Consider the following 22207-nt stretch of genomic DNA (forward strand, 5'->3'; position numbering starts at 1 on the left):
GCAATCGCTGTGCTCTACCCGTCGGTACAAATCGCCAGACACCAAGCACCGCGAGTACCTTCCCCAAGTTTTTTGTGTTTTTATTATATTTGTCGTGGAGCAGCGCGCAGTACCGGAACATCCATTCTGCCCTTGCCATCGGGGGAAGGCAAAACTCATTAACGGACACTCAAAAGCTCAAAGCATCGTTTAGGCATTTGAGGCAAGCTAAGTCTTGTTAGCCGATGACATATTCCCTGCTGCTGCTGCTGCATCTGACGACCCCTTTTACACTGCCACTCATTACGCTAGATTATACACCTTCCTGCGGTTCCATTAAATGGCAATATAATTCACACACACAAACACAAGCACATTGTATTGGGCTGCAGCGGTGCAAGTCATTTCCTCGCAACCAAACACAATGTCCACAACCAGGCGAGTGATTTACGGTTCGAGCTTTGAGGCGTTCGAAACTAATTCGTTCTTAGACGGCTAATAGAATGGAGCGATAGGGACGGACTCAAGATGGAGATGGGCGGACGCGCTCCGGAAAGCAATAGGCAAATATACATTGGAGCTTCGAGCGCGCGCGTGTCACATTTATTGGCACATGCATTCTGTTGCGGCCAAATCGTCAACCTTTCGCCCGCCACCACAACAACTGGCGGCGGAGGGGCGTAAAGAAACAGCTAATCATCTGGTGGGCTAAAACAACTGCTAGAGGAATTTAGAACAAGACTCAACTTAAAAGCTGTAGCAGTTCCGGTTGCCGGTGTTGTTTACTGAACCCAGTACACACGCCCGGATTATTTACGCACCTCCCTCGTGAAACTAACGCTTAGATATTGCCAGACTTTCGTTCTCTCGTATTAAAAACTATGCCGAAAGGGAACAACAAACACTGGCCCCACTAATGCTCCACCAGCTTTGCTTTGATCGTGACATTGTGGAAGAAAATGACACCGTTTTCGCCCCCGCTTTTGCTGGAGAAGCGTAGAAAGCAGAGCAAAAAGTAATGAAACAAAATCTGCAGAGAGCAAACAAACAAAGGGGCCAGACCAGAACATGGTCCAAAAATGAAGCCCGTGAAGGTGGTCGCGAATCGTGTGGTTTCGACGCCGTAACGCCAACACGCCACCTTTTGGGACCACAGCGTTCTCATCCATCCATCCATCTGCCGCCTTTCCAGCGTTATGACTAATGGGCCACGCCACGCTGCTGCGAAGAACTGCGCAAAACCGAACGACGGGAGTGTGAAAAAGTGTAATACATTAACTTGGTACTCGGTACTGGACAATTGCGTAGAACACAATTTGGGATTCATGCCTTTATGTACAAAGCCAACTTGAATGACATTGACGTAAAGCTGCTCTGTAGTTGCAGCTACAGATGTGTGAATGTGTTAACAAATTCTAATTATTCTAGCTAAATGTTACTTTTTCCAAAATTCTGGGATTTCCCGCTTTACTCTCACACACACACCCTCGATCTTTATCTGCAATGAGGACATCCTGATTCTACTGGCACCGCACCACCGTGCGACGGAACACGTACGGGCAATTCCGACCAGCAGGACGCGTTCGTGTTTCCGTACACCCCCCAAGGTCAACAAAGCGAACGAAAAGACGTGATCGTGCGATACCTTCTTGCCGCTGTGTGAGCTAGCGGTAAACGCCACGGATGGACACACGGCGCGATAGGATCGCCGACGTGAAGAGTTCGCTTTAGAATCGGTTGCTGGCGCGAGCCGGGTCGTGCGGTTAGCATTAACTGCACACTTGACTCCCGTGCTCAAGGTTTCTGTGGCGCGAACCTTTCGCACACACTTCCCGCCACACTGACGTTCGCTCACGTTCGCTTCCTGTGGACGCGGCGCTGGATAGGTTGGGAAAAGATCCCGCGAAGCTCCAGACCGCCCCGGCGCTGGATGATCGAATGGCACGCGTGTTTTGTATGCAGCACACGCCACTTGCAAGCTGATTGACCTCACACACACACACACCTGCGTCATCGGAACAGACGAAGGAGGAGGTTTGCTGAAGAACAACCGTAGAACACGGCAGTCGTTTGGGCAGTGCACGTACGCCAAAAAGTGATTGAAATTCTGGAGATATTAAATGTACAACTGCACCAGAAGGACGCGAGGGAGATGGGTAAATATGGACACAGCAACACATAATTGCTGATGTTCTCCGGTAGGCTAATTACAAGCTTTTAAAGATAATTTTTACATTGCATCGCTGTAAACATCGTAAAATACGCTGTAAAATACAATAAAATATCCCGCCAGAACGTCACTTTTGCACTTGCACCTCGGATGTAACAGAATGATCGTTTGCCATCGTCGAGAATCGCTGCCACGTTGAAATGCAGTTGATATTTATGTGTTTATTTAAATTGCAAACAATAAACCAATGCAAATCCACTTCGTGTTACTAAGGCCCGACGACTTGTCAGTGATTACAGCGTAAGAAGAATTTGTCTATTTCCGTACATCTTGCCGATTCGCAACGCTGTTTGATGCTCAGTGTGTGTTAAGATTTTGTACTGTATTAGAATGTGTTTAAGATTGCTCTTCCTATAACACGCGTCTAACTACATTAGAAAGCTTGATCGAGAGTGTAGTAATAGCCCTTTCCCATCATACGTGAACGATTGCGTTCACTTTGCCAGAACTTCCTTCTTAGCGAGCGTGACTGGCTTGCACATCGGTCAGATGCACCTGGCTCTTTGGAAAAAAAGCCTTGAAATGCCTTTTTCTGCTTACTGCTCCCATAAAACTACCGCTCATGCAATGAACACCCAACGAACTGGTCTACACCATCAAACAAGAAATGAAAGCTTCGACTGTATCACCTCCTTTCACCGTACAAGATGAACGATCAAGCCGTAACTGATGATATACTAACTGAAGTTCTACCAGCAGCCACTCACTTCATCATGGCGCCCGTTTTACAAGGAAGGAAGTGACTACTTTGCGATAATAATCCTCTCGCTGTCACCAACAGCCAGCCATGCCCGGCCTCATCTGCGGCGTAACTTCCGTAATATTGATCATCATTGTTCTCTGGCTGTGCTCTCCCCCCGCACATTTAGGATGTTCAGTGCAATCTTCCGCGATGCCAGGGACGGTGGTGGTACTGAGCACCAAGCGAGTATTTATTCACCGCCACTGGCAAAATGTCACTTTCGTTTAACACGCCAGTGCGGGTGGTGTGCGCTATGAGTTGCGCACCAGTAATTGTGAAGTCTACTAAGCGTAGTCAGCGAAGCCGCAGGATGAATGCAAAGTGTCCAATTTTATTGTTCATTTTTTCTGGTTTTGTTCAACCTTCTGACGGGTTGGCACCGTGGGTTTGGGGAGCGGGGTGTGTGTGGAAGTATGCAAATGCACAGCTCTACACGTTTGTAGCTGTATTCAACAGAGTTCAGTGAAATAACCGTTGATATTCTAAACACCATTCTACCTTCGTGCGAGATACCTCGCGCCAAGTTTCCGAGTTGCTCCTGCAGTGTGAGAAGAGAGAGAGAGAGAGATAAAGAGTTGCAGTAGCAGTCACTGCACTGCGTGAGTTTTGCGCATCTCCATAAATCGAATATGTATACCCGCACGTCCACAGCCCTAACGAAACGGGGACCCTTGCAGGAGGTTGCCGGTAGAGATTCATCAAAATGAGGTAATTTGTATGCCCGGATGAGCGCAGACTGCCATTATTCTATGACGTCATTGGCACGAAGGTGCTTCCTACCAAATGAAGGTACAGAAAGGGTTATTCATTCATTACCCGCCCCTGGTTGCCAATAACGTTCAATGCAACGGTCAACATCCGACGGAGGGCTACTGTGACTCGTAAAGGATGTTTTACGCCTGCAGCCTAACCGAATAAGCTAACGGGCGGATGGGGGAGTTGTCTGGATTTGGAATTTGGTTGTTGTAATGTTAACGTTTAGAGAAGTATTGTGTTTTTTACGAATTAATTAATTAATTAACTGATTGTACTGCAAATATGGTTCCACTTTATCGTTTGCGTTATTAATATAACCATTTCTGAATCAATAGAATCTACGTACAGTCAATCTAACGCTAATCACGGTGACCGTAATCTAAAAAAAACATATATATCATAGAGTAGGAAAAAAAAGATTAACCTTAAGCATCGATTGCGCAACTGCTGAATCATTCCACCTCAAAACGACGGTCTATTGAAATCGTTTCCCGCACAAATCTCACCCTAAACATAAACTGGTTCCGTGAGGGTTACAACGAAATTTATGTAAATCATCGAAACCGGTCGAAACCGACTTTGACTGCATTATTTTCAGCATCTCGTAAAGTTCAATGTCGATTATTGAAGAAGCTCGATCGTTCCCAATCTGTGTTTGGCGACAGTCGGTCTACTATTGGCAATAGACGAACTGGTACCATGTCACGTGAATCTGCCACACGCTGACTAAAATCTAACCTTGCCGTACGCGGAGCATGCCCATTTCCTAGATTCGCTAGTAGTTACTGACCTTCTGAAAAACGTGTATAATATAAAACATAACACCCCAACATGACACCGCAAAAATCCTGTTTCCAGTTCAGTTGAGCCTCAGGCACGCTCTTTCATTTACATTTTATGTAGGACGGTATTTAAAAGGTCTCATTTTATATGTTGAAAGAATTACTGTATTGTTTTGTTCAGCCAATGGGATGATGAGACGAGAAAGAGAAAGTTATAGTTAATTGTTTGCCATGCATCGAACGATAAGAGTGATGTAAAAACTGTTATAGGATTCAAAGATCGCTTGAAGCATAAAGCAAAGTATCCTATTACGCGATAACATAAATTTAAATGTCATTTTTAAGGTTGAGGAAATATTTTTCTAATCTAATGTGGATACACATACCACATCAATGTATATGTTTGTATAAAGACTGTGTAAACAGTGTAGAGATATTTAGAACTAATACGAGCTTTGGGCGAGCTGTACGATCTGCACAACAATTAAATCTTCCACTCTAATAATTATCATGTAGATCAACACAATCATGAATGGTTTTTTTTTTCCTTTTCCTGTATCAATACAATAAAGATGACTAAAACAGATTTTTTATTATTGTTTACAGGATAATGAAGGTGTTCAAATTTCCTCGACATTACTTGCTCGACTTATCTGCAAGATACTGTGTTTTTTTTCAATTATTATAACAATCGATAAGTGAAATATTCAGGCATTTTTTCTAACCAGCGAGCTTAAATTTCAGCCTGTCAGTGGAACAATAAACATCATCCGAGATGTATCCTTTTGACTATGCCATATTGGATTGTAGCAGTTGTTTATAAACGAAGATACATTTTCAAATTGTTTTGTTTTCTATTTTCCTGTTTGAAATCCGTTTCAGTACCTAAGTACACTTTAAAATAACGATTCAAACATGTTTTAACCTTTCTTGACAAAATATGTATGCTTCAAGATGCAAATTCAATTCTTCATGGGCTACACCTGATCGAGCTTGCGACGATTCGGCGTTTGTTTACATATTTTTCTGGCTGAAATATTCTTCTTCTTCTTCTTCTGCTTTGGCACAACAACCGCTGTCGGTCAAGGCCTGCCTGTACCCACTATTGAAGTGAGCTTGGCTTTCAGCGACTTATTGTTACCGTAGCAGGATAGTCAGTCCTACGTATGGGGACGCGGTCTATTCGGGGCTTGAATTAGTTGACGACTGTACCACTAGACCGGCCCAGGCTGAAATATACTAAGCTGAAATTCTGAGGCTAGTTTTGCGTGTGGTTTTGTATGGAGTGTGGACATGTTTGCAGCCGCCAACTGTCACATTCCATATAAACCAGCTGACTGGTATCGTAAAAGCCCTCATTAACTTAGTTCACATCCTTTGCTCTTAACAAATGCCCTCAATGTATATAAGCCACTGTTGTCTCATGAAGTTAACTGAACTAGCTCTACTAAGCGATTAAATATGGAGCTACGCATGGATACGCAATTTATTTAGCGTTCAACTTTTATCCAACGAGCAAAGCCTTTTGTCCATGTCTAATAATATCCATATCCAATAGTAAACACTGCCTTTCATTTATGTTTGAGAACAACTTTAAGCCTAGCATCTAATTGGTTGACTTTTACGTGAGCTCCAGTAGAAAAGCTGTTTTGATTAATTAGCAGCTCTGCCTATTTCATGTGGAATTTCCTGATAGACGGGATATGTTAATTCGTGAATTTTTCCACCATACCATAAGATCGACTTTTGCAAAGACTATCCTCGTCTAATTTTGGATGTCTGCAATTTTGCTATCGATCTATGTCACATACTTTCTTCATTTTGGAGACGCGGTAGCGATATATGCTGACTTTATACCGATTGTTTAAACTTTAAAACCATTAATTGAACTACGTCCGGCCGTATTAGGAGCCAATAGCATGTACCATCTCTAGCACTCATAAAATGTTATTTCAACTACATCAATTGTGTGTGTGTTGTAATGTCTGAACTACCATAAACATTTACCAATGGATTTACAAACGTTCTTGGGCGCCTCCATTAAGAATGTTTCAATGATACAATACTATTCAGTTTTTAACCACAACTAACTGAATAGACTTAACCATTGAGAGTTTATTCCGATATAAATTTGAGTTCGCTCCGGACCGCTTAACTGAGAATTTCTGATTATATTATGCTCTTTATTAAACTGCTTTTTTCTATCATATAATTACTATTTATTGTATATTTTATATTTCTAAAGCAGATTTTATTTATATTAAGCAATACGGCCTTTTTGGACCGTTCCTCCTGAATAAAAAAAATCCTTTTTATGCTGGTTTGCAAACGTTTCGTTTAATTGCACAATACTTGCCCGGCTGTGTTGAGACTCGTTGCTGATTTGTGTAAATATGTGTAAGTGCAGCATTTTTCGTTTTTTTCGTACTATTTAATTGTGTCAACAATCATCCTCTACTTGGGTTGCTAAAACCGTTCAGAATTTAATTGGTTTCATAGATTCTCTCATGGTCCACCAAAACGGATAAGAAATGCATTTTCTAAACGATACAACACTTAGTTGTAATGCTATATATATGATACGTCTTATTCTACAGTTTTTATATCTAAGTAAAGTATTAACTAGTGAGATAATTGAAATACACTTAAACTAGAACTGTTTTCTTCTCTATGATATGTTGTAAACCTTGTCCAAAAGCCATAACAGTCGTGTTTGATCACATACCTTGGCCTACATTATTTGCACTATCAAACTTAACCGTAATCTATGAAAAACCCGCTCTTACCGTTCGGTGGTAGGTTCGGCACAGATCAATGGCTGCTTCAGTTCAATGATTTGTCCATTTTTCTCCTTCAACTGATCACCATTTTCCATGTAATACTGAACAAGCTCGGAAAGGGTGGCAAACTTTTCACCTAAAACGAACAAACGTGTATCATTTGATTAGGGGTTGTTTTTTTTTACTCCTGCAGTTATTCCACCGACCGAGGGTGCTTGCTCTGCAGCAAGTCGTACCACTTACCACCGTAGAGATCGAAAAAATCACCATTGTTCTGGATCTTTATGTGGGTCACCTCTTGACCGCGCCGCACCGACAGTGTGAATGCTCCCGGGCTGGAGGAGGAATAGCGCGCTAGAAACGAACCGTCGAAGCCTCGCTCCAGCAGCATTGTTTCCGCTTCCACACCGGACACGGACCGATGAAACCATCTGCAAGTAAGCGAGCAAAATGCCAAAAATGAACGTTAAAGAGTGTCTTATAGGGAGAGATGTCTTATATATATGAGTGTCTTATATGTCTTAGATAGGATCATTTACAAACACAAATGAAAACGTTTCCATCGTCGCTTTTGGTACATAACAATGGAAGAACTCATAAGAATGTTCTAGCTTGCAATTAATGAGCCGTTTATTCACCACACCCAGAGCTCAACGAAACAAAGGTGTGTGGTTGCCTTTATGCACTTTAGTTCCAAAAATGCTTCCAATAAGTTTGAAATGTGTTTGTATAGTATAGTATAGTATAGTATAAGTAAGTATAGTATACACACAGTTTAGCATCCAACCCCATCTTCAGTGCTCGCAACGGAACGGAACAAAATATAGAGCTACACACCCATTCATCCCCGCCGCCATCGCCAACCAAATCAGCTGAATGGGCCACGTGCCAACGATTTGAACGGCGGGTTCGCTTTCCGCCGCATCGACAATTACCGCGCCGTATAATGAGCGCTGGCTGGGCCGTGCGATGATGAGCTTTGCAGGTGATCAATCCATCCGCATCGTGCAATAGAATGCAATTTTGAACGCTCGCCAAACATGTTGACCCAACACGCCGGCGAAAGCCTCCCCCCCCCCCCGCCCCAACTCTCTAGCTCATCTTTCGTTGCTGTCGCAAAGGCGGAAAGGTCAATCATCGGAGATATCGCGTGATTCATTCGCATCGACACCCTGTTGCACACGTGGCTCCTCCATGTCGCTCTCTCGCTCTCGGTCTCTCTGTCAGTGCTTAATTTAGGTTAGCACAGCTGCTAATGTACATTGCAGAACCTCTCTTTGTCAGTTCGTCCATCTCGGGGGGGGGGGGGGGGAGATAACCGCGAGTTTAATCGAGTACTACGGATGTTGGTTGGCAATCGAGCGACGGGCCAGATGTAGGTACACACAATCATGCAAACGGCGACGGTACGTCTGTGAGGGCTTCTCGTTACTTTCTGCCATCACTAACACCAGCTAATGTAATCGCTTTTTTATAGCTTTAAATAAATTTAACAAGACGGTGGCCTAAAAGTGTACATTCCCACCATGATTGTACCCATTCCAGCACTAATAGCGAAAGCAAAAACAATATTTCAACCATTGCCGGAGCTGGTTAGTGTGCCATCCCGGCTGTTAGGATTTATGATCATTATTGCCGTGCAATTGTTGTCGCTTTTGTATTCGCGGCTATCGATCGCGGCTGCCCGCGTGTTCCGCGTGGCGTAAAGAAACGGATCGAGCCCCTTCTTTTACACTCACCTTCAAAACACCTGTCCCCAAGAGCATCGTTGAGTGTGAATTCTTCACTTGCTCAACGGCAGAAACAAGCCACAGCATTGTTTGTGTGAGTCTCCGGTTTGTTTGCGCTTTACGTTTGCGCCAGTGCTGCGATGACATAATTAAGCAGTTTGCACCGAGGGCGTATGGTACACGATAGAGGCTGTGGCACCTTCTTCAGCACCTTCATCGCTCGGTATGTGTGAGCGTGGTAAGGGAAGAACACCCCGCCCCCCCCATTTGCTGTTACGGCTCAGCCTCGGCAACAGCGCGCAAGAGCCAATGTGGTTTCGTGCGTCCATGCGCGCGACCGCGAAAAAGGTAGTGTGTGAGAGCGTTCAGAGACGTACTGTCGCCGTGCGGATGACTGTGCGTTCTGCGCGGGCAGCAAGGGCGACCACATTGACTGCCTGCGGTACTTAACCAATACATGCATGCACGTGCTTGTCTTATCATCGAGCGCATCATTAAATGTCTAAACGAGGTTGAACACTCGTTCACACGTCTTTGAACGACGCTTAACTAGGAGTGTGTTTCTTTAACAGCTAGAACATAGTTCCCTCTTCAATTTCTTCAATCAGCAAGTGAAGAGTGGGCAATTTTGAATGAATTCTCCAAAAAATCAATCACATTTTTCGATCTCAAAACGATCTCAAAGTAATTGTAGCCTGATCCCATAACATATAAATATGAACAGCTTCAAATTCATATCCCACATTTCCCCAATGCAATAGGTGGTTAGTTTAATTGTGGCAACATATTTTTCAATCTCGCCTCACTGCCTTATCCTGCACCGCCGTACCCCGCCGCGCCCCATACAACCGAAGCATAACAGCCGAAAGAAACTTCTCCTATCAAAAGATCACGGTATTTATGAGCATTACGCACATTAAGCGCGATTAAGTCATTAAATTTTATTTCGCTCCATCGTACTGTTCCCAAACCGAGTTCCCGGGGACTGCACCATAACACACCGCCGCGTATGGCACCGCTCCGGAACGATGCGTTGAGAAAGATAGAGAAAGAGAGAGAGAGAGAGAGAGAGAGAGAGGGAAGCGAAAAGGATGAATATTCTTAATTTTCAAGCCGTCCGCCTCTCCCTAGACGCAACAGTGTGTCACAGTAGGCTGAACCGTTTAATTATTCATCGCCGCCGTCGCCTTTGCTGCTGCTCCTTCATCTCCCTTAAGGTCCGTCTGTTGCTGGCTGGCTGGCTGGCTGGCTGGCTGGCTGGCTGGCTGGCTGGCTGGCTGCTGGTACCACCCCGTGTACAACCTTCCCCCACTGGCCGCGTTCCGCGGAAGGTGGAATGTCTTCCACCCGTACGCGCGTGGATCGGAAAACAATATATGGGAAAATTATACACATTACCATCATACATTGTATCATTGTAGGAGACCGTAGGAACTCACAAAAGGAAGAAAACGAGGCCTCCTTTGCCTCGCTACAACGGTTACCCTCTCTCACGGTGAAAGGGTGGGAAACGGGGGTGGTGTTCATCAGTGGATTTTAAAGGGATTTATTTTCAGGAGGAGGGCGGAAGGCACTGAAGGGGTAAAGTGTCAAGAGTGCGAACGAATTTGACAAGCTTTCTTAAGCAAAGCCGTTAACCCATGGAGAGCAAGAAATGTTTTAACCAAGGGAGAGAAAATGAATGAGGCTGAACCATGTTTATGCGAATCTGTAATGTCTACGCAATAGTAGAAAATTGTAAAAAAAAGTTATCAGCAAATTAATGTTGTTACCCGTTTCGTATACATTGAATCATTAGTTATGAAGGAATAAATTAATTATGTTGAATTAATTAATTATGTTTAACATGATGGAACAAAAACTGATGGTTTAGTTTAATTTATAAAGAAATTCATAGAGGAAATATTTCCCACCGTGTTAACAATATTTTACTATAAATGTATGTGAAAGCCTCATTTGTTCTACATATTCTTTCACACCGTCAAATTAATCGATGAACGATGTCAATGTCCGTAATGCTTTCCATGAGAAACAACAGCAAAAGGTTGAAGCATTCCGTGACATGTGCATCAAAGGGTTAACACCATGCCAAAGACTCTACAGTCGCGGCTCACACACTCGCACAGCAAGTGGCCCCCGTTGGACGTCGCGCTTTGGGGTCGAGAAACAAGGGCAGGAGATTCCCTGCCCCCGGCGCGCATTGACGGCGCTGGAAACAGCTGGCCAGTAACGTGCAACAACCCGGCCATTTAATGCACTTTATGACCCGTTTTCATTCAATTGACCCCTATGGCCAGTTTTATCCCCGACGATGACGACGACGACGTCTCTTGCCGTCTAATTTTGCTAACCAATTGATGCTGCACGGGACACGGAAGGTTTCGGGGTTGGCGAATGGAAAGGCACTCGCTTACAATGTAAGCCAACGCTATATGGGTGGTGTGAAAATTGTGGCGCTTAATTGTGTGACCACACTTCGTTGTTATTGCTAGCCTTCATTTGCTGTCAACCAGATCCGGATATGCTGCTCGTCATTAAGTGGACGAAAAGCTTGCAAGATGGTAGAGAAAATATGAAGGGATGTTGTTTGTTGGCCCTTCCGTCCCCGTAAAAAAAGAAGCAACTGCTTACAGCGGCTCAAGGACGAACGCCCGATGGTTCCTTTGTCCAGCTGCAGCGCTGCCCGAAAACAACCACCCCAAAACTTTGCATCGTAGGAAGCTGTGTGCCGAGCTGTTGCTTTTCGTGTGCCTGCAAGTGTGAGCGTGTGTGTGTGTGTGTGTGTCAGAAAACGGTACCCGCGGCGGGTTGCAGCAGCCTGCTTTTGGAGCAACCGTGCGGCTCTGTTCCATGGTCACAGAATGGTCGACGGTGGGAACAAACCCCCGGGAACGAGCCATTACATGAATCCATTGTAAACACACGAAACACGGGGATGGTGTTCAGCAGGGGCTCGACATTGTGAAGAACGGGGTGGTTGAAGCGGAACCGGGATTGAGAACGGGTCCGAAATGCATAATGAAATTGCGCTCTCATACTTTCTCTTCCCACTTCTCGACACACTCACACACTCCTTCTCTCTCTCTCTCTCTCTCGCTTTTTCTAGCCTGCGTCCACTTCAGGCCTGTATAGCTTGCTCACTCTAGCACTCCCTCTCAGCTGTTTATTTCTGGGTGTAGTAAAGGAACGGCATTTCATCCTTCCCAGGAGGAGGGAATGGGAAGGGCTACTGCACCGTTGTGACAAACGTTGTGTGTGTGTGTGACAGGGTGTGAAAGAGTGCACCGCGGACGGTGAAGGTGAACGACATACACCAGAGAATGGCCAGGGATCAACCCGTCCGCCCCAGCACACCCAGCACGATGGTTTGAAATGTACTGAAATACACACACACACACATACCGAGGAGGTTCGAGAGGGTTCATATTATCAAGCGTTCCGCTCTGCATTACATCCCCGCCACCCTGTATTTCTCCCTCCCTCTTCGCTGGCCCGACCTGATGATAAGGGGCTTGGCGGCTTTGAAAAAGCGTTTGGTTTGGGCCCGTCTTCTTTTTTGTGTGGTGGTTGCTTTACCCCCCCCCCCCCTCCCTTCCTTGATGCCACCTACTCTACACACACCTCCACGGCCTACCTGGGTGATGGGTAGCTGGGCCGATTGGGCCGAGCGATTGGGTTAACGGCATGATTAACTGCATTTTAGGGTGGCGGGGGGGGGGGGGGGGGGGGGGAGAGTGAGGTTGGGTTGGTAACGTACCTTCGGGATGATAATGCCGCCATCGATGAGCTCTCTGGGTAGGGGACACACGAGCAGTATATTCCAACTCTACTCTCTATTTACAACACTCACACACCCACACGACACTGGTTTTGTGCAGAAGGCTGTGCCAAAATCACGGACAGGATCACGCACCAGCACATACGACGAACGCACGATTACAACACTACCAGCCCCACCCCCTCCCACAAACACACACACACTCACACACGCTCACTCGGGCACGCTGGGCCACTTTTGGCCACACTGCACTCCACAACCTTACGGCCCCTTCGCACTACCTTCCTCGCTTCCCCACCCACTAGCACACACACACGATTCTGCACAAACGAATCACGCTTGGGCAGCAGCACCTGGGTAGCAGCTCCCCGAGCACGAAACACTAGAACGATTTCGCGACCTACGGCCGTGCGAATTCCAACGCCCTTCCAACACACTCGCGCGCGCACACACACACACACAGAGGATGTGTGTGTGTGAGGGGGAATATGGAACAAGCACTCCGCGAGGTTCCCGGAGGATGGATACACGACGAACGCACGAACGAACGCACGCACGGACGCACGGGGGCTCACTGGACTGGCGCACACACACACGCACGCACAACGGCGGGGGGGAGGTGGGGAAAACGGCCTGTTTCGCGATCTTTCTCACCACAATTGTGCTGGGTTGCACACCGTATTTTGCTCCTTCGGCCCCAGCGCAGCAGTAGCAGCAGCCGTGGAGGATAGAAGAAAAGAAAAGCGTACACACACACCACTCGTTTTTTCTTCCGTTTTTGTGGCCGTCAGGTTTTGTGTGTCGCACCGAGGTGTGTACAGGGGCCGGTGGCCGGCACAGTGACACACTTGACAGCGCACACTTTTGGGAAGAAACGAATCGGGGGAAACCGGAAGAAAAACTAGCGGAAAATCATTGGTTGATGAAGGAATGTAATTTTAAATTCACCTTTTAAATGACACGTAGAAACAGCAACTTTTCATTCCCAAAATAGTTCGTCCTCCCTTTATGGGACAGTCAAGATGCAGACACACTTTATGGCACGGTGACAGTCTGCCATTTTGAATCAGCTGTTCAGCGGGTGGAAAATGTCACGTTGACAGCGCAAAACACGCTAAACACACACCAGCTATCAAAACACTGACCTTTTCTGCGGGTAAAAACGGTGCTAAAATGGTGAAATACCATTGCTTAATGCGTCGGAAATCGTTTCTTTTCTCTCCTCAGAGCAAGACCGCATAGCCAGCGCGAAATGAAGCGACAGTCGAGAAATGTGCTGCTCGATCGGCTGCACCGGGGCGTCGTGTACACCTGCATGGGCCTGACGATGTACGGCACCTACATGCTCGGGGTACGCGTCTACCGGTACTTCACCGTCATCAAGCCAGCCCGGCAGGCGGAAGAGCTGAAAATGCTGGAAGCTGGAGCGGCGAAGCAAGCGCCCTCGTTGGACACGGCCCCAACGCTCACCTCGTAGGCCAAGCCTCGCTAAGTGTACGATAGGAAACTAGAGTTTAGAGCATACTGTTTGTCCAGCAATAAATTATGTAATTATTCAATGTTGCGTTTCGGATTCCAATACCATTCATCGAATGCAAACTATTTTCTCAAGGCGTACATTATCACCGCAATTTACGGGCATAAAGCAACAAGGCTTGATGGAATTACGTTTAGAAATAAATTCCCACAGAAATACGAAGAAACCTGTTCAGCTGTATAAAAATGTTTTTTTTTTTTTATTTTAATATTTATTATCCGTTAAATATAATTATTCCTTCTTTCTCGAAACATGCTTTGTTATTAACATAATGCGTTTGCGTTTCCTTTTTATTATGTCGGTTTAAATAAGGGAAAGAACTGTGTAGAAGCCCCTGATCCGGTACTAGCAGATTAGAATTGGTAGAGACGCATGTGAAATCATGTTGCTTGCAGTCAAACGGTATTGCAAATGGTTTAATACCAAACCCAAATACTACTCTATCAAAGAACGCAACGATTGCCGTCCGAAAAGGTATTATTGCCGGTTGTTGAACGACTCGGGGAACAATACGCGAGCGTCCCACAGCGCATTCCCTCTAACTGTGCGCAATGATGATGACGATGATGATGATGTTTACAACAAATAACGAAAACTTGCAATACACTGTTGAAATACGCACGTCTTCTAATGCGCAGATATGCAAAAAAAAAACTAACAAACGTTAAACGAAACGTTTGTCCAGTCGCTTGTGTTTGTCGTGCGCAATGACAATTTATTCCAATTTTTCTTCCTGGGTAAAATGCAACCCACAACATAAACCAATACACATACACGGAACTGGTTGATTTTGCTTCGAACCCAAACACGATCAGTACTGCTCCTCTGCAACTCAATCAATGCTCAAAACAAACTCACACGAGTTACTTTCATTGCCTAGCCTGTTGGCATTTCTTCTTAGAAAATTTGGCCTACGCAGGGTGTGTGTGCGTGCCTCTCTATCTATTTCTCTGATTGTATCCCTTCCATTATATCCTTAATTAGTATGCAACTCCCTTTAATGCGTTTACTCTGCTATACGCAGTAGCACACCGGAGCGAAGCTAATCTCCATCCTTCACTTGCCACCCGCTGACAGCAGTTGGCCACCGACTAAATAAATACCCTTTCCAATCGAACGAAACAAACCAAATTCAAATAAACGTAATTAACGCCCGACACATGCCGGGTGAAACGAAATAGTCTCTAAATCGATAAGTTGCAAAACGGCAAACATTCTAACTTCAATTCACCATAGCTCAAATCTGTGCTTTCCCTCTGCTCTATCTTACACACACACACACACTGTCGCGGGCGGGATTAAACCATGATAGACGTTATACTGGTTTGAATCATAAACGTTACTGGGTAGCCATATCCCGAGGCGTTTAATGTGTGCTAATGCATCGTAACATCGAACCTGTTAGGTATGAAGTGGCGGAAAGTGGATCCGAAAAAAAACACACCCACTTTGCTGTGGTTCATCATACCCCTTTTTCTGCTCTTTTAACAACTGCTCAACTGATCTCTACCGGACACACCACAGAGCGTGTACTAAGTTACTGTCGGTATGGTGCTGCGCAAACCCAACAAAAGGGTCTCTCTTTGTCCCCATTTCTCTTCCTTTCTTGGCTGAATCTCCTTTCATCGGTACACTAATAACTTTCGTAACATTATGTTGTAAAAAAGCTGTCTGTATAAACTGTGTAAGTTTAGAGGAAAGTGTCGGTGTGTTCGTACTCATCTCTGGTTGCATCGACCGTTTTTGTTTTTGTCGTGGTATGGTTTTCTTAATATTGCGCTCTCTCTCCCCATGGTGCGGAGTCCCCGTTTGGAATACATCACGCACCAAAAGCCGGACAGGAATGAGCGTAAGCCGGTCCAGTCTTCCTAAAAAAACCCCTTGATCAGGCGCTCAACACTTTACCGAGCAGCTATGGAACTGGGGAGGAGGATGAGGAAGGAAGGAAGGAAGGGAGTGCTTTGTTTCTTCCTGCTTTACTATTCTCTTCAGTTAGTTTTGTTAGTTTGCTCGTTTCTTTGCACCGTCAGTATTTGTGTTCAGTATTTAAACTTAGTATTTAATGCGCTTTTTTTATACTTCGCTTGCTATGTATATATATATTTTTTTACTGTTTTCTTTCTTTGTCTTTCCCTCCCTATCGTATAGGTAATGTTGGCCTTTTTTTATCAATCTCAAACTTAGCTAAAGCTTGCCCCGCACGTTATACACACTGCACACAGTTTCAGCCCCCGTATGTGTGTGTGCTTTTGCATTGTTTTTTTTTAGTTTTTTGTTCTGTTTTGTTTTAGTGACAAAAGGAAGGAAACCCAGCACAACAAGGTTTCTGTACTGTTTTGCTCCACCTTCAATTCTAGTTGTTCTTCCACCTAAATTAGCAAAATTTATCATTAGTTGTGTGTGTGTGTGTTGCTCCGGAGAGCTTGTTGTTCTTCGCATCAAATCGTGTTTTATAAGGATTTGTTTTTAATGTGCTGATTTCTGTTCCTTCTTCTTCCTGTTTGTTAGCATCTATCTTTCATTTCTGTTGAGGTTGTGTTTTCTGCATATTTGTTTACACTGCTACGCTTACAACAATTACTGTTGTAACGAGGCGAGGGGGGAAGGGATTAGGAGTGCGGGGGCGTACGAAAACTTCGCCCTAGTTTTTTGTGGGATTTGTTGGGAAGTAGTTACCCAGCAGCGACGGAGACGATTATGTTTCCCCGTTTTTTCCAGGGTGCCTCTGTATTAAACGCGGCACACAAGGGCGGCAGGCTTATCAGAGGGGAAAGATAGTAAAAGAAACGAAATAGGGCAAAACACACTGACACGCACACACGCACACACGCACGTATTGGCTAGGTGTTAGTGGTGGTGCGTTGCCGTTCTCTTTCTCCATCGTCGCTAAAAAATTCAAAATGATTGCCAAATCCTGACGACCGTGGCGCAGCACGCGGCAACGGCGAAAGGACAAAAGTGAATAAAACCGAAAGTTAAGAAGAACATAATTAGAAAGGATCCAATGATTATGACGAGGACAATGATGAGGAGGAAGCTTTGTTTTACTGTGTGGCCGACCCACACAACTAACCTCTCTCTCTCTCTCCCTTCCACGTGCTAAATAATTTTTGTTGCTCCACCAAAAACGGGTAATGGGTTGGTAGTTGTTGTTTTTTTTTACAAAAATCGGCACTTCCTCTTTTTCGTCGGCTCTGGGGGTTCCAGCGCCGCCAGGATTGCCTCGTCGAACACGTTCTTCAGCCCTTTCTGCAAGCAGTAACAGGAAAAAGCGTAACGTTAGTTTTGTTCTTTAACTATTCGACGATTAGGTAAGCAAGAATCTCCATCGCTAAAAGCATATCTTTACCTGGGTCAACGCCGAACACTCGACATACTTCACCGCCTTCAGTTCCTTCGCCAGCTTCTCACCCTGCTCGAGGGTGATGGGTTTTTGTTTGTTCTTAGCCAGCTTCTCCAGTGTGCTGTTTTCGTCGCGCAGATCGATCTGCGTGCCCACCAGCAGGAACGGCGTTTTCTGGCAATGGTGCGTTATTTCTGGTACCCACTGCAAGCGTTCCATTACAAATCAAAACCGAAACGATAATTACTGAATTGCATATTCGCCGCCACACAATCAATCTCACTCCAAGCTTACCTTTTCTTTAACGTTTTCGAACGAACTGGGACTCACGACGGAAAAGCACACTAAAAATACATCGGTCTGTGGATACGACAGTGGTCGTAGTCGATCGTAATCTTCCTGGCCTGCAGAGAATGCAAAGAGAAATTGGTTGAAAAAGCGCACATTGGTGTAGCAAATCTCGGCAGGACTCGACCAGCGCCCCAAAACTTACCAGCTGTGTCAAACAAACCGAGCGTGTAGGGTTCGCCACCGATCATGACCGTGACGGCGTAGTTGTCGAACACGGTCGGTACGTACTCGGATGGAAATTTGTTGGTCGTGTAGGAAATGAGCAGGCAGGTCTTACCGACCGCACCATCACCAACGACCACGCACTTTATTGTTTGCATTCTGCTGCTGCTGCTGTTGCTACTGCTGCAACCCTCGGCCTGTGGGGTTTGTGCTTACGCTTTGCTTTGTATGGTGGCTGCGGACGCGCGTCCCGGGTTGATTCTTCTGTGGGCGAAAATATGCAAAATAGATTTCAGTTTTTTGTTGTTCATCTTTGCGATACACCGCTGATCGGTTACGAGTGATCGGTCAGAAGTGATGTGTGTGCTTTTCTGCTGAAGTCTGATCAATACTTCAGACAAGAGATGCTCTATCAAACGTTTGTGGGTGAGAATACAAAAAAAAACCCAATCTTTTGTATAAAGAGACGCATGACGTAATGCTGCAAGTATGTCGCCGATTGGTTTACAACGGAAAAGGGGGGGTACAGGCACGAGGCTCTATCGACAGTGGTTAGTATTGCAAGCAAATGTTGATATTTCACATAAATCCGTATCACTAAACAAACTAGCGCAAAGGGGAAGAAATGGGAACACATTTTGTACCAGCAATAATGGAGCAGCTACTGATTGTTGCAATTGAAGCAACTTAGTACGGGGCTCGACGGAAATGTATGTTGGTCCCTACCCCCCACTTCTGCTCTATTCATCAAAGTGTGCTGGGTGGCACGCACAAACGCGCGAATTGCACCACCAGCCCTCGATGGCCACGATGCAGCATGACTACTGCGATGCGGCTACACGCATTTGACTCGCTTTGCTGAATACAAACGATCTGATCGGAAGCGATAATTGATTTTCTGCTGTTTGCAGTTTGCTAAGGAGGAAGGGCGCACACTACAAACGCTGCCATAAGTGTGAGTTTTCTCGTCGCGAAAGGTTCCGAGCATTCTCATATGTATCATGCTCATCCCGTTCCCGCAAAAACTGCACCGCGAAAGAAGTTGTGCGCGCGTGACTCATGCAAATGATAAAATTGTCTGCCTTATCTGTCTCTCTATCTCTCTCTCTCGGTTGATAGTCATTATCACTGTTCATACAATTCGCTTCATTGACGCACTCGAGTAGACACGCCGGTAAAGTGGGGGAAGGTGGAGATGGACGGGGGTCTACTGTTGGCAAGTTTAGTAACGTTCTCCGCCAACAAAAAACGGCCATTGCAGTCGCAGATGAATGTTCTGGGCGGATATGCCACGCAGCCGTTAGGTTCCTCCATCCCGATCCGATGCTTGCTTCTTCTCTCAGCAAAACCCCATTTGGGGGCAAACCGCGTCTGGGCCAATTTTCTGGTGCGTACACATAGGCCTTCTTCTCCTTCTTCCCCCCTCTAAAACCGACACATCCGCCACTGTTCGAGCAAAATGTTATCTTTAGCGCACTGAATGAGAACGCAACCGGTTATCTGAGCATGATAACGCGAACGTGGACAGGGGGAGGGGGCGCTGTTGCTGCTGAAACCGTGAATGCGAAGGTGGGTACGCAAAATGAGGGTACATCATAACGGTGAACGGTAGTGCGTTGGTTTAGGGGGCGGCGGCTACTGCTGGGAGATCTGTATGCGAGCATACAATAGCCGTTTGGCGGGAGAGATGATGATTCTGCCATGCCAATGCCAGGCGGAAATCGGGTCGTTCTGATACGGCTCTTTTCGCTCTTGTTTCGCACGTTTAAACAGGCACAGCTGGTAAAAACGGGGATGATGTAGGCTGATTCGATCTTTATCGGCAATACATACAGCCGGGCCGGTCGAATTGGTGGTGTGTAATGCGAATATGGGATCCGGTTGCTTCGCGCGGGCGTGTTTATCGATGAGACGCAATTTTCATGACTGCCGTCAGCTGGTTTAGGTCTTTTTCCCCGGTTACATAAGCGATGCGACGGGGCTGATTCTGATAACTGCGAATTATTGTATGTTTGAGCGTCTTTCTAGTCGCAGGAGGCCGTTTTCTGTGCGCTTGGCACACGGCCAGCTGGTTGCCTGGTAGCGTGTGCCATTGCACTCAACACAGTTTCTATACACAAATGTGACGACAGATGGTGTGTTGCAGCGCACTGTACGCTTCATTGAGCAAAAGAAAGCATTCCACTGCAACTGCATGTCCTAATGCAGACGCCAGCCAGACACAAACACATGCACGCGGATTCTTCATCGAACCCGTCGGGGGAAAATGGCAGCACGGAACAAACTAAAAAAAAAAACAATAACACAAAAATCACCCAACAGATCACCCGTCGCCGTCGCCATACGTTCAGACTGGAGAAGATCTTAGGTTGGGCCGCATTTTCGAAGCAGAAACCCATCTTTAGCTTTCGCCCACTGGCCGTACGGGACAAGCACAGGGCGGAGAACAGTGGTGGGGGAGGAAAAAGCGCAGCGACGGGGCACGGGGCGTGAGAACACAACGGACAACGAATAATAAATTCATCACATTCCAGAAACGCCATTTTTACTCGCCCCCTCTCGCTCTGGCCGTGCGGGCAGTGCGTGTGCATAGCTTGGTAGTGGTGCCTCTCTTTCTACCGCACGCTCAACACTTTCCGAACGAACTGTTTTTTTTTTCTTCTTCTATTTCGTTCACTTTCTCGCTCGCTTGCTGTTTCGCTCGCACTGCCACGAATCGCTATGGCACACGCATACACGCACACACATGCACACACACACTCCGCAGGCACAGTTAGCCGCACCAACACACTTTACCGGCTGCTGGTACCCCTTGTGTCACGAACGAAAATGAGCAGCAGCACTCTCTCGTCGCTGCGGCCAAATTCTTCGTCCCGACGGGGCGAGACGACACGACACCGCCGCGATTACCCCTCGCCCGCTCATTAGGAACCAGACACATCCGCCGCCGCCGACCCGGCAACACACACGGCCACGTCCGGAGCACGGCGGATGAATATTTTTCACCTAATTAGCGTGTGCCGATTGCGATTTTTCGAATCAACAGCAGCGCCCAAACAACTCTTGGGTGTTTCTTTGCCGACACACATACACACATGGACACATTAATGCACACACAAACACACACATACACAAGTCACACGGGGAGTGTGAAAAGAAGAAGCTGGCCCTCTGTTCGTGGGGAACCCGGGGGACTAAGCTCGGTCCGGAACTGACTCCAGTATATTTGCAGAGAGCACCTTTTTCCCGACTTTTCTGAAAGAATAAACTGCTTCCTATGACGCAGCGCCACACTCCCCCTAGCACGGTCGAGAAAAAAGGGGCACACACACGCACACACACTCACTTCACGGCAGCCGCTTTCCACTCTCTCCTCTCACATCCAGTTGCGACGACGACGACGACGGCCCAAAAGTTGATGATGAGTCAAGCTGCTGCCTGCATTCATCACTTCACGCTAGCGACGGCACACACTCATGTCAAAAGATACGGGAGCCCCCTTCCCTTGTGCACGTAAACCACTCCAAAACCCGATAACCGAACCAATGTGCGACACACTTTACCGTCAATTTTTCCACTAAATCGCACTGAATTTACCTTGTTATTTTGCTGTGTTGCTGCTGCTGCTGGCGCTGCTGTGGACCCGCCTCCCTTCAAACTCACACTTTATGACAACGGCACACCAGCACGACTGCTGCAGCCAGGAAGAGGTAGCAGAGGAAGAAGCAGCGGATAAAGGGCACTTCGCTCGCAATACGCACTTCGAGCGACGGGCGAAGGATGGTTCCACTTTTACTAGACGGAACCAAAAAAACGTGTTTTACTTTCTTAAATGACCACTGGGCAGGGAAATGAAGATAAATGCGTTGCGATTACGGCTAGATATTCATAGCCAAACTCTGCTCAATTTACCTGGTACGACCGTGGCGAGAAAAAATGTTTAGCGTATACGCTGTCAAACTTCGGCCACCTTCGGAAACGTCGCGAAACGTCAGCCGCGCGCCGAAGCGATCTAAACGCGAATGTTATTAGACGGG

The 22207-nt window shown here is 46.3% G+C and overlaps 3 protein-coding genes across 11 annotated transcripts; 1 reads left to right on the plus strand and 2 right to left on the minus strand.

The window, feature by feature from the left end:
* Window positions 1-5542: 5542 nt before the first annotated feature.
* LOC133391160 (tyrosine-protein phosphatase corkscrew-like) lies at window positions 5543-13590 on the minus strand. Its single transcript, XM_061642620.1, has 3 exons — window positions 12757-13590; window positions 7513-7700; window positions 5543-7405 (listed from the first exon to the last, which is right to left on the minus strand). Exons 1-3 carry the CDS (start codon window positions 12777-12779, stop codon window positions 7272-7274), a joined length of 345 nt encoding a protein of 114 aa, XP_061498604.1. The 5' UTR covers window positions 12780-13590; the 3' UTR covers window positions 5543-7271.
* A 219-nt stretch (window positions 13591-13809) lies between these two features.
* Window positions 13810-14336, plus strand: LOC1273522 (uncharacterized). Its single transcript, XM_061642621.1, has 2 exons — window positions 13810-13933; window positions 14005-14336. Exon 2 carries the CDS (start codon window positions 14030-14032, stop codon window positions 14252-14254), a length of 225 nt encoding a protein of 74 aa, XP_061498605.1. The 5' UTR covers window positions 13810-13933; window positions 14005-14029; the 3' UTR covers window positions 14255-14336.
* Window positions 14337-14484: 148 nt separating this feature from the next.
* On the minus strand, window positions 14485-22153 carry LOC1273521 (cdc42 homolog). 9 transcript variants are annotated; one of them, XM_061642614.1, is made up of 6 exons: window positions 22083-22153; window positions 21768-21965; window positions 18151-18434; window positions 17952-18061; window positions 17664-17861; window positions 14485-17563 (listed from the first exon to the last, which is right to left on the minus strand). In XM_061642614.1, the coding sequence occupies exons 3-6, from the start codon at window positions 18326-18328 to the stop codon at window positions 17474-17476; spliced, it is 576 nt and encodes a 191-aa protein (XP_061498598.1). In that variant the 5' UTR covers window positions 18329-18434; window positions 21768-21965; window positions 22083-22153; the 3' UTR covers window positions 14485-17473. The 9 variants fall into 9 exon arrangements, with proteins under 9 accessions (XP_061498598.1, XP_061498597.1, XP_061498603.1 ...); XM_061642613.1 differs by having other exon boundaries at window positions 21768-22009; window positions 22083-22122; XM_061642619.1 differs by lacking the exon at window positions 21768-21965 and having other exon boundaries at window positions 22083-22145.
* Between the last annotated feature and the right edge of the window lie 54 nt (window positions 22154-22207).

This window comes from Anopheles gambiae, chromosome 2 (genome assembly GCF_943734735.2).
Source record: "Anopheles gambiae chromosome 2, idAnoGambNW_F1_1, whole genome shotgun sequence".
NCBI classification, from domain to species: Eukaryota; Metazoa; Arthropoda; class Insecta; order Diptera; family Culicidae; genus Anopheles; species Anopheles gambiae.

Coding starts and splice junctions, on each gene's coding strand:
- LOC133391160 (XM_061642620.1), bottom strand. CDS start 12,779: ATGGCGGCATTATCATCCCGAAG. Junction 7,701..12,756: donor GCGGCATTATCATCCCGAAG/GTACGTTACCAA, acceptor GCTTACTTGCAG/ATGGTTTCATCGGTCCGTGT. Junction 7,406..7,512: donor TTTTTTCGATCTCTACGGTG/GTAAGTGGTACG, acceptor TGTTCGTTTTAG/GTGAAAAGTTTGCCACCCTT.
- LOC1273522 (XM_061642621.1), top strand. CDS start 14,030: ATGAAGCGACAGTCGAGAAATGTGCTGCTCGATCGGCTGCACCGGGGC.
- LOC1273521 (XM_061642614.1), bottom strand. CDS start 18,328: ATGCAAACAATAAAGTGCGTGGTCGTTGGTGATGGTGCGGTCGGTAAG. Junction 17,862..17,951: donor TCGAAAACGTTAAAGAAAAG/GTAAGCTTGGAG, acceptor GAACGCTTGCAG/TGGGTACCAGAAATAACGCA. Junction 17,564..17,663: donor AGTGTTCGGCGTTGACCCAG/GTAAAGATATGC, acceptor TACTGCTTGCAG/AAAGGGCTGAAGAACGTGTT.